This window comes from Brassica napus, chromosome C1 (genome assembly GCF_020379485.1).
Source record: "Brassica napus cultivar Da-Ae chromosome C1, Da-Ae, whole genome shotgun sequence".
In the NCBI taxonomy this organism is placed as follows: Eukaryota; Viridiplantae; Streptophyta; class Magnoliopsida; order Brassicales; family Brassicaceae; genus Brassica; species Brassica napus.
In genome coordinates this window covers 4,245,757-4,261,728 of record NC_063444.1, presented here as the reverse complement: position 1 = coordinate 4,261,728, position 15,972 = coordinate 4,245,757, and the positions used below count along the sequence as shown (strand labels likewise).

The window sequence follows — 15,972 nt, the reverse complement described above, 5'->3', positions numbered from 1 at the left end:
TCTTACCTTAAACTAGTAACAAAGACCAGAGGGGTAGGATAGTAAAAACTTATCTCAACCGGTGAACTAAGGACACGTGCCGTCATCGCTATCAAATAATTGACAATCCCAAAGCCGCAACGAATACATCTCTCGACACCTGTCAGTCAGTGAACGGAGATTAAACGGTGTAGTTATCACTACTAATAAGGGCACTTAGGGCATCTGCATTGGCGGGTCATGAGGGGTTCATGGGCTCGGGATCTAAGGGCTTTTCGTATTTTTAAAATTATAAAAAGCCCGATATTTGGTGAACCGGGTCGTCCGAATGATACCGTATGAGATGGGTTCACGCCACGTGGGAAGAGGTCATTGGAGGTGTTTTTTATTGTAGACGGAAGCGAAACAAGGGTTTCGCGATCTGTTTTTCATTTTGTCTTCTTTCTCATTTTACTCCGCCTCCGAGGTGATTTTTCCAACGACGGCGACGCCGGAGCTTTTGTCCATCTAATCGACGGCGGACTATCTCCTCCACGAGCTCAGGTGAGAATCGAGTATATTAAAGGTTTCATACAATCGATTTTGTGGTCCAAAGCGAAATCGATTTCCATTGTTTCGATCGAGTTAGGGTTCCAAATCGAAAAGGGGGTTTTCGATTTATGGTTCTAATTCGTCATGCGGTTTGGACTTAGGGTACTTAATCGAATTAAGAGGCTCGTTTTAGGGTTTTAAATCGTGTGATTTGTGGTACAGATGGACCCCGCAGAAGAGAGAAGAGAGATGAAGAGGCAAAAGGAGCACTACATCATGCTTCAATGCGCGGCTGATGCGCAATACGGGATTCCGACGAGGTGTCTGTGTGGTTTGCGGATCATTAATGAGGTTCGTGGGAAGGAGGAGTACGACAGCCTTCCTGGGAAGCGCTTTTTCACGTGCAAGAACTACGAGGTAAACGATTCTGAGTCCCCTTTCAGTTTGTATAAGTTATTTGCTTATGGATAGTTCTGATATCTATTTGTTATGTTGTAACCAAGGATGATGGGTTGCATTTTCGTCATCCTTGGGTGTTTGGTGTCCAGGAGGAGATCGAGAGTCTGACAAAACGTGTGAAGGAGTCCGAGGAGGTGATTCTTTTGATGGCAAAACTCAAGCTTCAAATTGAAACACTGGAGGTGAGTATGCTCCTATTTTTAAATAATACAGTAGTTGTGTCCTTTTACGTTGATGAAAATTCTGACATTTGTGAGTGTTTTCTTTTTTTCCAGGAACAGGTTCACGACCTCAATGTCAAAGTTCGTGTCCTACAGAAGGTCTGCTTCGACTAAAAACAGAAGGTACGCCTCAATCTCATGAAAACTGTTTGAGTGATTGTTTTATGTGTGTTGGTTGGTTTATGTGGGTTGGTTGGCTTATTTTAGTTGAAAAAACGGCTGTAGAATTTAATTTTAAATTGAAAAATAGGTAATTTTCAATCTCATGAAAACTGTTTAAGCTTTAACTGAACTAGAAATATAATTTTTCTTATATATATGATCCGGTTTGAACTTAGACTGAACTAGAAGTTTATCGACAACTATAAGTACAATGATTTGATGTGTAATGAATGCATACCTTTGGTGGTTGGTTGCTGTGATTTCGTTGCTTTGATGTCTTTGCTGTGATGTAGTAGCTGTGATGTAGTAGATTCATTAATTCTTACATTAACTATAATGAATGTTTGGTAGTTAGATTTAGTTTAATTGTTCTCTGCTAAAAGTAGTTTAAAACCATAGGACCTCCTCTAGAGAAAACACAAACGAAAATGGATCCTCTCTACGCTAACTCTACCGGGTTTGTCCACTCTCCCGGTTTTGTTAACCTCTCATCTTCACAGAACACTCAAACAATAGACGTAGAGTCTTCTCAGTTCCCCAGCTTTAGTAGTCATAGCTCTGTAGGTCCTAAGCCACTGGAAAGGCGGAAGTGGACGGCAAAAGAAGACTTGGTGCTGATCAGTGCTTGGTTGAACACCAGCAAGGATCCGATTGTCGGTAATGACCAGAAGGCAGGGGCATTTTGGAAGAGAATAGAGGTCTACGTTAACGCCAGCCCTCAGCTCAATGGCTGTCCTCCTAGAGAGTCTAGTCAGTGTAAGCAGAGGTGGGGGAGAGTGAACGACTCGGTGGGGAAGTTTGTAGGATCCTTTGAGGCCGCTTTGAAGAACCAAGCTAGTGGCCAAAATGAGAATTATGTAATGAAGGTTGCGCATGAAATCTTCACTAATGACCATGGGGCATTGTTCAGTCTAGAACATTGTTGGAGGGAACTCAGGTTCGATCAAAAATGGAGATCACATTACCTGTCCAAAGATGGTGCAAAGGACAAAGGCAAGGAATCTGCGGACAAGAGGAAGGATCAAGCGGAGGTGGTGGTCGAGGATGATGAGGTGCGGCCTCCTGGTGTTAAGGCTAGCAAAGCAGCGAAACGGAGGAAGCACGGGAATGAAGCAGCTTTTGATCAAATAAACGACATCCTAGCTGTGAAAAATGAGATATCGAAAAATAAAATCCTTAGCCGTCTCCTAGCCAAACCAGAAGACACACTATCTGATATTGAAGTCTCTCTTAAGAACAAACTCATATCTGAAATGCTTTGATTTGGTCAGTGGCTTGAACTTGTTTATTCATTTGTTCTGTGGCTTTAACTTGTTTTAATTGCTTGAACTTGATTGTGCCTTAAACTTGATTGTGGCTTTAAAAATTGATTGTGGCTTGAACTTGTTTATTCATTTGTTCAGTGGCTTGAACTTGTTTATTCATTTGTTCTGTGGCTTTAACTTGTTTTATTTGCTTCACTAACTTGATTGTGTCCTTCCTCTTTTTCGTTTTGCAGGTCACGGGCATCAAGTCACAAGTTTGCAGGTCACGGGTAGTGTTATGTTTTGTCTGTTTTATGTCTAGTTGCTCAGTTTGTTTGACGGAAAGTGTAGCATTTTCCTTCTGACTACACTTTTTTTTCACTTGTTTCACGGATGTAATGAAGACACCCACGGGTGTATGTACTAAAAACTTGGTTCACGGATTTGTAAACAAAACACCCACGGGTGTATTTCTATGGATGCTCTATATATACTATGTCTTTCATTATCTGAAAAACTTCACAGCAGAAGGAAAAAAAAACTATCATTCGCTAGTTTCTGGAAACCAAAAACATCAAAACTCATTGCCTATCTTTCTTTATCTTTCATTATCTTTGCAAACCATAACATTTTCTATCTCTCTGCAAACAATTTATTTCTCTGTTTCCAAAACAATTGTCTATCTTTTCACTTTCCAAAAATACCAAAAGTGTTTTTCTTTCCAAAACACTTGACCAAATTTACAAAAAACGGAAAACAATGTCGACCTCGTCAAGTGATGAAAGTGATGAAGTAGATGAAATTCTAAATGAAGCCTTTGAAGAAATTGTGGATCAACATGTTGATAATTTCATCGATTCAATCATTAATGTTCAAGCCAACACCCAGAATAGACGAGGTTATATCGAAAGAGATCGAGAACAAGGACAGAAACAGCTTTGGGACGACTATTTTAGTGATCATCCTACATATTCAGCAGACATGTTTAGGCGGCGTTTTCGAATGAACAAGCCATTGTTCCTTCGCATTGTCGATCGCCTAAGTAATGAAGTTCCATACTTTCAGCAAAGAAGAAATGCTCACGGCAGGTACGGACTTTCTGCACTTCAAAAATGTACAGCGGCTATACGTATACTGGCATATGGTCAATCGGGAGATATGTATGACGAATATCTCCGACTTGGTGAGAGTACATCACGTTTATGTTTGGAAAATTTTACTAACGGAATAATACATTTGTTTGGAAATGAGTATCTAAGAAGACCTACACCGGAGGATCTTCAACGATTACTCGATCTTGGAGAGGCACGCGGGTTTCCAGGTATGATAGGCTCGATCGACTGTATGCATTGGCAGTGGAAAAACTGCCCAACGGCTTGGAAAGGCCAGTACACACGTGGTTCAGGGAAGCCGACAATTGTCTTAGAAGCTGTGGCATCACAAGATCTATGGATATGGCACGCATTTTTTGGCTTGCCAGGTACTCTCAACGATATCAATGTTCTTGATCGGTCACCAGTTTTTGATGACATTTTACAAGGTCGAGCACCAAAAGTTAAGTTCAAGGTCAACAACCACACATATCGTATGGCATACTACCTTACTGACGGAATCTATCCAAACTGGGCAACATTTATCCAATCCATCCGACTTCCTCAAGGTCCTAAAGCAGAGCTATTTGCCGAACGTCAAGAATCCACCAGAAAAGATGTTGAACGGGCTTTTGGAGTATTGCAAGCAAGGTTTGCAATAGTTAAAAACCCGGTTCTACTATGGGACAAGGAAAAAATAGGACAGATTATGAGAACTTGTGTCATATTGCACAATATGATAGTAGAGAACGAACGAGACAGATACACTCTAACCGATACATCTCAGTTCGAGTCGGAAGAGACAAGCAGAAGTTCTAAGGTGAAAAGTAGAACAAGTTTTAATATCGGTAATATGCTAGGCATTCGCAATGATCTTCGGGATTCAGAGAAACATGATCGTTTGAAAGCTGATTTAGTTGAAAATGTTTGGCAAAAATTTGGTAACGAAGATGAATAATATTTGTATGTTCAAGAATTCTCAAAGTATTTAATAATATGTTTTTGTAATAAATTTGTTTATGTAATCTATCTTAAAAAAATATATTTTAAAAATTATTATATTTTATTCATGTACTGTCATATATTGAAAACTTTAAAAAATAAAAAAAATATTATTTTATTCCTATGAACCCCTTTTTCAGATTCACCAATGCAGCAGCACAATAGGTAGAGGTTCATCACTATTTATGGTCCCATTAAAAAATTAATAAAAAAAATCTTATGAACCCCGACAAGGGTTCACTAGTGCAGATGGTCTTACATAATTACGCATTCATTAAGACCTATATAAACACTCCTCTTTCGGCTGTATGAACCGGTGCAAAAAACAAGAAAGGTTCTGTCTGTACAACGAGTTTCGTGTTTCACTCAGATTTCGTTTCTCTCTCTTCCTACCTCCTCTACTGATTTTGAGAAAAAATAAGCGTTAAAAACCCTTTGAAGGGAATGCAGAGAGATGGTCGGAGTATCGCCGGGGAAGACTAAGCTGTGTGATCGGTTTAACCGATCTGTCGGCGGCAGGAACTGCCACCGGAAACACGTCGAGGACGGGTGATCCAATTCAACTCTCTCGAATTCTCCGGACATCGAAAGCTTAAACCTTTTTTCTGTTTTATTTTTCTTTTAATTTAAAATAATCATTGTAATTAAAAAAATATGGTCGGAGCAAAACCTATAGAGAGCGGATCTGACGGTGGAGCAAGCACTGGTCTTCTCCACGGACGTTACGAGCTAGGCCGTCTTCTAGGCCACGGGACATTCGCTAAAGTATACCACGCGCGTAACGTAACAACGGGTAAAAGCGTGGCGATGAAAGTCGTCGGAAAAGAGAAGGTGGTGAAGGTCGGCATGGTGGACCAGATCAAGCGCGAGATCTCGGTGATGAGGATGGTGAAGCATCCCAACATCGTCGAGCTCCACGAGGTGATGGCTAGCAAAACCAAGATCTACTTCGCCATGGAGCTCGTGCGAGGCGGGGAGCTGTTCGCCAAAGTCGCCAAAGGGAGGCTGCGCGAGGACGTGGCGCGCGTGTACTTTCAGCAGCTGATCTCCGCCGTCGATTTTTGCCACAGCCGCGGGGTTTACCACCGAGATCTCAAGCCGGAGAATCTCTTGCTTGACGAAGAAGGCAACCTCAAGGTCACCGACTTTGGTCTCTCTGCTTTCACCGAGCATTTGAAGCAAGACGGGCTTCTCCACACCACTTGTGGAACTCCGGCGTACGTCGCGCCGGAGGTTATACTGAAGAAAGGATATGACGGAGCGAAGGCGGATCTTTGGTCTTGCGGCGTTATCCTCTTCGTGCTCCTCGCGGGTTACTTGCCGTTTCAGGATGATAATCTTGTCAACATGTATAGGAAGATCTACAGAGGAGACTTCAAGTGCCCTGGGTGGCTCTCCTCCGATGCGAGGAGGCTCGTGACGAAGCTTCTGGATCCGAATCCGAATACCCGGATCACTATCGATAAGGTGATGGATTCACACTGGTTCAAGAAGTCCTCAACGAGATCAAGAAACGAGCCAGTGGCCGCAACACCAGAGGCTGAGGAGGATGTTGATGTGTCCGTGCACAAGTCCAAGGAAGAGACGGAGACGCTAAACGCGTTTCACATCATCGCGTTGTCTGAAGGGTTTGATCTCTCGCCGTTGTTCGAGGAGAAGAAGAAAGAGGAGAAGATGGAGATGAGGTTCGCGACTTCTAGGCCGGCGAGTAGTGTGATATCGAGCCTTGAGGAGGCGGCGAAGGTTGGGAATAAGTTTGATGTGAGGAAGAGCGAGTGTAGAGTGAGGATCGAAGGGAAACAGAATGGCCGGAAAGGGAAGTTGGCGGTGGAGGCGGAGATATTCGCGGTGGCTCCGTCGTTTGTTGTCGTGGAGGTGAAGAAAGATCATGGGGACACGCTTGAGTACAATAACTTTTGTAGTACGGCTCTTAGACCAGCTCTCAAGGACATCTTCTGGACTTCTACTACACCTGCTTGATTATTAGTATCTGTTTAAATCTTGTGTGTTTTTAATTCCTGTCTGTAAAATATTGTTGGGTTCGTGATTCGGTTCGTGATTATTGTTCTTGATTCTTAAATGAGTATCGTTTGAACTTTAAATCGTGTAAAAAGGTTCGAGTCTTTTCATCATTTGTGTATGTTTTGTGTCGTTGTTGCCGGTTTGTTGCGTCACGAAGCAGAGAATGTCTGTGTGGTGTGTGTTCGTGCGGTGTTAGAAATTTAGAATCGTGTCTTAAAAATTCCTTACCAATAAATGATATTTATGACTCCTCTTTGAGAATGTTCAAGGGTCAATGTTTATGCATTCTCATTGTCTTTTTTATTTTTCTTTTGGACCTCTCTCACATTGTAAATTAGTATTATAGGCCATCAGCTTTTTAAAACTCTCCAACTTGTGTTTTAAGATAGATTTGTATACTGATAACTCATCTGAATTTGAGTGCGAATTAACTTTGAATCTTCTCCTGATGGGCACATTAGAGCAATTGATAAATTCATAAGAATTAGGTAAGTCAACGAATTAGCGATTGGAGAAAGCTTGTTATGTAATTAACCAAGTCAGCGAATTCGGCCTAATAAACTTGGCAGAAAGCTTTGCTCCAACGTGGTACCAATAGTATGATATGATTAGGGATAAGATTTTGTTTTCATTTTTTACACGTCTCTTACATTGGAGTGACTAGGACATCAGCTTTTGTAAGTCTCTTCCTCTTGGGTTATGTAGATCAGTTTGTTTTTATCTTTTCTTTCTATGGTCCAATTTATAGTGTCTTATTGATCCAGACGCTCTTAGGAGTCATATGTGTATTGATCCGTGTCCACATAACTCCATAAAAAGCTATACGTCTTAACTCTACAGAGTCTTCTATATACACACTAGAAGAAGTATCACACATTTTAACTCACAAAAATTCAGTCTAATAACTTTAGTAATGGGACTATAACTCAAAAGATGTTACCCATTATATGATTAGTAATAGTTTTCTTTTCGTCAAATATGAATGGGGACAAGTATAGCATGATTTGTTAAAGATAAAAATAGTGGAGTAGAAAAGAAGGTGGATCCTGATAATATTAAAAGGAAAAAGGAAGTGAGGTGGGCAACATAACAAAAGTAGAAGTTGCGTGATTGAGGTGGATGTTTCATGAACCATATTATTTATTATCTGTTTAACATTTTATTAATAAAGTTTCTTTTTGAGAAAATACATTTTATTAATAAAGTTTCTTTATCATATTTGACATTTGATCAATTACAGCAAAAGGCAACCCATGAATTATTACCTGATTTTTTTTTTTGTAACTGATTAAGAGATCATATATTTGTGTTTAGGTTTAGGTTTAGGGAATATCAGCTCAGTTGTTACAAAAAGTTGTGGCTCACCTTTGTTCTTTTTCCTATAGAAACTCATGTGGTGCTAGCGAGTACTCTAATTATTTTCTAACCTACTACTATACAAATCTCTAACTGGCATTTCGGAATCACTAGAAATGCTAAAAAGAGTAATAATTCTATAAGAACTTTTTGGCATAATGTATACGTATAGAAAGTATATGTATTATTCTTTCTCGTATCCCATCTTTCAGGTTTTTCACGTATTCATAAAACGCAAGATGAAATTATAAGAGCATCTCCAAAAGATTTTCTATTTTAATTTTTTTTTATTTAATTTTATGCGTGAATTTTGAATTTATAAAAATAAATTTGAAATGTGATATATAAATTTTTTAAGGATTAAAACAATAAAAAATATTTAAAATTATAAATGTGATGTGTAATTAATTATAAAGATTAAAATGTAAATAAAAAAAATAAAACTTCATATTATGAAATTTTTTTTTGAGAGCAAAAACTCTATATTTGAAATTATATTGTATTTTTGGAGATGTTGTAATGGCTTTGCTAGAGAAAAGGGAGTGTGATGGGTTTACTTTTGAACTTTAATGGAGCAATGATATGTAATAAAGTCGAATTGGGTGAGATTGATCGATTAGTATGATGCATCCACATGGGGTTTAATGATATGTTTTATACTTTTACTCGTTTTTTTAATAAGAGGAGACATGATCACGAAGATATTGGCTTTGGTTCTGTCCACAGAACACGAAATGCCACCATATGCATGTGATTACCGTTAATCTTTGTCCATGTGGTTTCTTATCCGATCTTCTTGGAATTGAGATGATGTCTACTGTTCGAATAATGACTAAAAATGGATGGTGCAGAATAAATGGATCATGCGATGCAAGTGTAGTGAAGAATATATTGACCTGGTAGAATAAGCAATGCAATTGAATGATGATCTTAAACATTGTGGTGTGGCTTAGATCAGCTATCAAATTTCGACTATTTTGTTATCTTCAATTCGTATAAGATATATGTATATTTTGGTATTTAAATGTGAATTATGATACAACCACTAAAATACAATTTACAAAACATGGCAAAAATTAGTTGCGCACCGCTCTTAAACCATATATACGCAACACCGTCTCTCACCGCATTACAAGTCAAACAAAATTCGTGAATGGTGACTTAAGGGTGGATAACGTGGTTGGACCAAATAGCACCACATTTTTGTAGAACACTGTTTTTTCATCTTATCGTTCATATACACATAATTAATTAGTACTTATGTATGTAGATAATTTGTAATATTGTCATTATTTAAGTTCACATCTACTATAAGTTTCTTTAAGTAATAACACTAAAATCCAAACCTTATTCAATCAGCCTGATGATATTTCTAAAAGACATTGTTGTTGTTCAACGATGGAGTGCTTCAAGTTGCATGTTGATATTTGGTAAATACAGAGAAAAGGAACAAATGGAGTTTTTCTTTTGAACATTAAGAACAAATGGAGTTTGTTTGTTCTGTGATTGTGCTTCGGTGTAACACTTTTCCAACTTGCCAATTTATTATTAGTTTTCCATAACTATCTTTGTAAAACTCCTTCTGTAAGGAAAATAATAGAGAGGGGAAATTCATTTTATTTTATCAATGGTTGATATCTCTTTTTTTGGTCGTGCTGTTGAGCATATGCATGTGGGATCTGTGGGACTAAGTCAGGAATCTGCAGTTGTATATGATTGGATTTAGTGATAGCAGTTCACTAAAACACAAGAAGGATTTATGTACATATAAAATAAATCCAAAAAGTTATAATAGTTTTACCTTTGCTTCTAAAATGGGTTATCAAACATAACCACAAAGCACATTGCTCCTCTTTTCGATACGATTTGTTCATATCTTAAACTTTGGACTATCAATATGGAAAGTGTTTAAAAAAAGAACTAGAGTTTATATGGCCTTGTTGAATTTACATAGCTTCGTTAATGGGCGTAACTTAGCTTCGTTAATGGGCGTAACTTGAGCCCATTGTAGGTGCTTTTTAATTGGATCGTTCACCGTTGTTAATAATTACGTCAAGAGATCAACCTCCAAGGAAATAAGCCGAGGCCGAACAATCGACCGAATAATTAATGTCATGTGTATGGGCATGCGTGTTATGTTATTTCACATATTTTACAAAGCGGGCCTGTTTGTAACACTAACATCTAACTATACTAAAAGGCAAATACTAAGCCTTCTGAGATAGTCCACATAGGACTGGAAATTCATCCAGTAAAAAATAAGCGTTCAGCCATGTTGGCAACGACTTGGTTCAAGTTGGGCTTCGGGTGTATTTTTCGACCCACTAAGTTCGGGTTTTTGTTTATTTTGGCCCACCTGTATTGTGTTGTTACGGAGACGCAGAGACGGTGTAACCCAACTCCTTCTTCCCCTACCTTTCGACTTCCACCTCTTTCTTTCCCCTCCTCTGCAAATCCGTTTAGACGATTACTTCATCACTAATTGATCTAATCAAGACTTTTTTTCAACTCTTTCAATGGCTTCTTTTCACCTTCCTTTCAATTTTTCTATTTATAGATCTCTTTTCTTATCTTATGTCTCCATCGAAATTATTCTCTCAGAAAAAAAAACTCAAGACACTCAACCGATGGAACCCACCGGCAACTCCCCTGACTCCAGCGACCGCAAGACCGGCAAGAAGATCGTCGCCTCCTCTGCTACTGTGAAACCAAATGGGAAGTCCATCGCTTCCTCCGCGATTGCGAAGACAGATGTTTCATCTCCTGTTCCGGTGAAACCAAACGTTGCTACCGATCTCTCCTCCGTGCATGCAGACCAAGTCATGTTATTCCGAGATGTCTCATTCGGCCCACGCGAAGCGGAGTTGAGGTTTCGTCTGATTCACTTCTGGGAGGCTCGAAATCCACTCACGAAAACACTCATTGGACAAGCGATGCTTCTTATTGATGAAGAGGTCAGTCTCATTTTTTTTTTTATTTTTTTATATAGGTTTAGTATTGCTCGATTGAGATGGTATCTATATTAATCGATGCTTTGATATTATCTATAGGGGACTGCTATTCAAGGTTTTGTTCCAGCCGGACGGGTCGGGACCTTTGATCTGACAGATGGGGTCATGTATAAGCTGAATAACTTCTTCGGGTCCAGAAGCAAAGTTCAATATCGAATTGCTGATCATATCGCCACCGTCTCATTCACCTGGAATTCTGATTTAGCGGTTCTTGATAATCCTCCGGTCCCATTTCCAGAGGATAGGTTCAGGTTCCACGGCTATGAGGAGTTTAGGGCCAACTGCGACTCTAAGGGTGACCTTTATGGTAAGTCTGTTGGATTACTGATGATTTTTTGCTTAAATCTTTAGATATATTTGATCACCTCAAACGAGTATTAGTCCGTTGAGTTTTGTTCGTTAATTAGAGTAATTGAAATATTTGAACAACTGATGAGCACTTTATAGTTACGTTTGATTTAGAAGTTTGATGTATGCGGATTTCTTTGATTTTATAACAGATTATGTTGGCAATATGAAGCTGGTGAATGGGCAGACTATCTCTGACCATATTGTTCTTGACGAGGTTGACATCTCAGAGAAGCGGCATATATGTGTTCATGTTCAGATACATGAGTAAGTTTGTCCATTTGTCAGATGTTTTCATTGTGAGTTCTCCTTAATATGTGATTGTTTCATTTTATGTAGTGGACCAGTGATGAAGCTCTACATATGGGACAAGGCTGCATCCGACTTCTGCCAGAAATTCAAATCTTATGGAGGCACCCCAAGCGTTCTGTTAGTCACCACTGTGAACCCCAAACACCTTGGAGGTTAGAATATCACTTATAAAACATCATGCTCACATCCATAACTTAGATGTCGTATCACAAATTTAACTGTATTAGGTCTTTTTATTTTTATTAGCTGAGACAGAGATTATATTACAGATAGTCATCTTTATTCATACTTTTTAGCAGGAACACTCGCTCTCACTACAATGTCATCATCTCGAGTGTTCATGGATGCTGATGTCCAGCCTAGCAAAGATTATCTTGAATGGTATTCATTTGAGAGCTCAGTTATTTTCATGCAAATTTTGCTTTGTCATTTTACACGATTTCATTTCTAACATAATTTTGGCTTCCGTTTTTCCCCAGGTTGAGCTCTAACTCAGACATTGCTAATAGGGTTGCTGCTGAGGTCATTACCAAGCCTGAGACAGTGACTCTAGGGGAGATATTCTCTTACATCAAGAAGGAAGGTTCTAAGGTATATAAGAGTTGTTCTGTTTTTTTTTAAAACATTCATTTCCATGCTCCTGATTATTGATGAAGATTGTTTTTTTTTATACCATGAAGGTTGCTTGGTTTGAATGCATAGCAACTATCGATGATGTTGTCCAGGGTTCTGCCTGGTATTACATTTCTTGCGGAGGATGTAATAGTAAGGCAGTAAAAGGGCCTACCTCTCTGATTTGTAACAGCAAGAAGTGTGGGAAAAGAGAAGTTACTGGCGTTGCTCAGTAAGTGTTGTATACAAATTTTCTTTTTCGTTTTGTCAGTACTAATAGTTAATCTTCTTTCATTGCAGGTACCTCACAAAGATCTCTGTTTATGTCTTTATGATGAGAGTGAGCAAGCAGTTTTTTTTGTACTTGGTGATGCTGGCAAAGAGTTGACCGGGAAGCATGCGTCAGAATTAGTTGCCAGTTACTTTGAGGTAATTTCATACCTGACTATTCATAGCGTGATATTATTTGAAGTAATACCTATTTGATTTTGATTTTTTTTTAACGTTAGTCCAATGCTGGTGTGGATGCTGACCATTGCGTGCCGGTGCCGCAAGCTCTACTTGATGCAATAGGGCAGAAGTGCAGATTCATTGTGAAGGTTTTCGACCATAACTTGACAGGCAAGACTCAAACCCTGACTGTCACCAAGATACTCCCGCCAGAAGCTCCACAGCCCATAAAACACTTGGAAGAAAAGGCTAATCCTTCAAGAGGCTTCGAAGATGCTGCGGGTGATATGGTTAGGAAAGCATCTGAGCGTCTTGAGTCAAGAGAAGCCAAGCGCCCCAAGAGTGGCTAAATCAGCTTCAGACTATTTTCTCATGCAGTGATTGTTATTGCTGCGTTTAATTTCTGTTTTTACGTTTACCTAAAGACTATGCTTTCTTTCGTTTCAAATATCAGACTTTGGTTCATTAGTGACTACTCCACTCACTTCATGCATGCTGAGTGATCGTATTATTTATTTCATGTTTGAGTGAAGACTTTGTTTTTTCTTTGTTTAAAATTTTGCTTTTGTTAGATATTTGCATTCAGTTTGATAATGACTTGAGTTGTTGGCATCATTGGAATTCATAATAATTACTAGCTTTGTAAAAAACTTATAGACTATTTTGTATTATAACTGATGTAAACTGAAATATATGAACCATCATAATATGCTATGAATTATGATTGGTGTGTAAGATAATAGAGACAAAATGCATGTATACTTATTTTGAGACTGTACATATTAGTTTGTGTAATTGTTTTGAATCAAAACGTTAAACAAAGCCTTTATTTACCAAATATTGAGGAATAGTTGCAACAAACCAACTCCGGATTACATATGTTTTTATTCATTGATCATTTGGATTATTATTCTCTTTCCCACGCAACATTATATCTAGATTTATTTGAATTTTAAATAATTTTATCTTTTTTTTTTAATCTCTACTTCTCTATAAAACCTAAAACTCAACTTCTGTCTTTCAAACTTTGCTAAATAATTTTATCTTTGTCTTTCATCATTTGTTTTATGAGCTTTGAAAACTCCTAAAATATATTTAATCCCATTGCTAAACAAACGGAATATGATTCATTCTCGATGTGTATTAAGATTATGTAAGCCACAAGGGTTCATGTATGTTGGTATCAAACATCTGATTCTGATCTTAATGAGTTTAAACCAAACGGAATATATAATTTGTATTTAGATGTTTGTTTAGTTCGGTTCAATTTTAGCAACCCAAAATGGACCATCTAATTAGCAATACCATAATAATCCAACACCCATCTAATTATCGGGCCAAGCCCAGATGTAATTTTACATGAAAATGGCCCAAATGGCTACAATTTCAATTAAAAAGTTGAGTGCTTCAATTGGAAAGTCGGGACCCGTCGTCTTCCATCTCTCGACTGCGATAATCTCACCGCCATGACAGAACCGATACCTTCCTCTACTCTTCAATCAAGACGTCGGAGGTTTAGTGAGATCGATTCCTCATTCGGAGAAAGCTATCAGTACCGACCTCGAATCCCGTTCAAATCGTTCGATGAGCGGCTCCAAATAAGCCGATGATTATTCTCCGGTGCTGCTCTGTCCATCGGAGGTTCTTCTCGCCGTTATCATAATGACGAAGCCGCTAACGGGTACCTCTATCTTTCTCTCAGAGGCTTTACGCTTCAGGGTTCTTTAGGTCCTAAGAACCCTTCTTTAGATGATGCGTTTAGGGTTATCGATAGCATAGGATGGTTTTACACTGTGATGCATGTGCATCCGTTCTGCCCCAGAGTCGTGCGAGAGTTTATCTCAAACAAACCCTTCAATGATGAAGGTGCTCACATTCGGGGACATGTGTTCCAATTTACCCCTTCTGTGGTCAATCAGTTGATGATGACACCATCTGTTAATCACTCTTTTGGGTGGAGAGAAGTTGTTCTGAAACAAGCCATCTCATACCTTACCGGAGGCCAATGCTCTGGATGGACGGGATTCAGTCTCATTTCTCTACTCAGTCTTTTCCAAGTTCTATACCGCGTTTGTGAACTGAATTGGCTTCCAGGTCCCGACTCTGACTCAATGATGAAAAACCGACTCCGTCTTCTATATGTTGTATCGAAACGCAAGCCAATTGACTTTGGTCATCTTGTGTATGACCAAGTGATCGAGGTAACCCGCAAAACAGACTGGGACACAAACCTGATTTTCCCAAACCTCATCTACCAACTCTTGATGCTTCAGAAGGATGTTCCTTTCCTACCAGGAGATGAAGAACCTATAGGAAGAGGTCTCCCTATCTATGGGTTTGCAGATGACATAACTGGAGCAAGAGGACGTCGAAGGCTGTATTAGCTAAGCAGCCATAGAATTTTTTGTTAGCTCCATCACTCATTTCACAAATGTGACAAATATATGACCTTTTTATAGAATCACATCGCTCTGAATCCTCTAATAGACTGTTGTAGTGTAAAAGAAAGTAATATTTTGGTATGGTATTATAAGTATGGAGTCAGATATGTAGTCAAAATATTTATTTCAACGCTTGGGTATAAAGTAGATATTTTAGTTGCTTACAAGTGCTTGACTAATTAGGATAATTATAAGATTTCAACATATTCTGACCATGATCTAAGAAGAGATGATGCGTCTCTGTTTTTAATAAAAGCGATGTGTTGTGGAAAGAGGAGATATACAGCTATCAAAGATGCAGACGACATGGGAACTGGAGTATTTGACAAATCTCTTTTTTGCTTTGGTTGTGGACTCGGCTGGTGAGTAGCTTATGTACTCTCTTTTTTATTCCGTTTACTTATGAGTCTAAGACCAATGCTGATTTCTTATTATCTTTGTCTCCCCACATGTGTGGTACTACGCTACGTTTTTTTTATCTCGGGAACTATTACCGCAGAGATCCTAGAGAAAGGCCTGGCCTTGCTGCTTCCCCAATCACTGTAAGTTACTTCTTATACGAAAATTATAGTGTAGAAGTAGATACTCTGTAGTCTGGATCAGAGTACTGAAGATGTAAAATTGACGTATGCAATGGGATTCTCTCTTATGTTGCACCTTTTATTTTTTTTTGCTTTCCTATGGTTTTAAAATTGTTTTGAGATCAATATTATATAAGATCAAGCTGTCAC

General features: G+C 38.7%; 2 protein-coding genes and 1 long non-coding RNA gene across 3 annotated transcripts; all 3 read left to right on the top strand.

Moving 5' to 3' along the window:
- Positions 1 to 352: 352 nt before the first annotated feature.
- Positions 353 to 3,314, top strand: LOC106435047. The gene is made up of 3 exons (XR_007318332.1): positions 353 to 1,151; positions 1,245 to 1,313; positions 2,851 to 3,314. It is a non-coding gene; the product is annotated as an uncharacterized LOC106435047 (long non-coding RNA).
- Positions 3,315 to 5,343: 2,029 nt separating this feature from the next.
- LOC106434436 (CBL-interacting serine/threonine-protein kinase 6) lies at positions 5,344 to 6,669 on the top strand. The gene is given in 1 exon segment (NM_001315994.1): positions 5,344 to 6,669. A coding segment is annotated over 1 exon segment (1,326 nt).
- Positions 6,670 to 10,694: 4,025 nt separating this feature from the next.
- LOC125580883 lies at positions 10,695 to 13,150 on the top strand. Its single transcript, XM_048746137.1, has 9 exons — positions 10,695 to 11,021; positions 11,118 to 11,385; positions 11,579 to 11,693; positions 11,766 to 11,890; positions 12,038 to 12,119; positions 12,218 to 12,329; positions 12,419 to 12,565; positions 12,651 to 12,779; positions 12,860 to 13,150. Exons 1-9 carry the CDS (start codon positions 10,695 to 10,697, stop codon positions 13,148 to 13,150), a joined length of 1,596 nt encoding a protein of 531 aa, XP_048602094.1.
- The last annotated feature ends 2,822 nt before the right edge of the window (positions 13,151 to 15,972 follow it).

Bases quoted from the DNA above. Each gene is read 5' to 3' on its own strand.
- LOC125580883 (XM_048746137.1), top strand. From the start codon at position 10,695: ATGGAACCCACCGGCAACTCCCCTGACTCCAGCGACCGCAAGACCGGC. The intron at 11,022-11,117 runs GTCAGTCTCATT...TATTATCTATAG, and splicing joins TGCTTCTTATTGATGAAGAG to GGGACTGCTATTCAAGGTTT. The intron at 11,386-11,578 runs GTAAGTCTGTTG...ATTTTATAACAG, and splicing joins CTCTAAGGGTGACCTTTATG to ATTATGTTGGCAATATGAAG.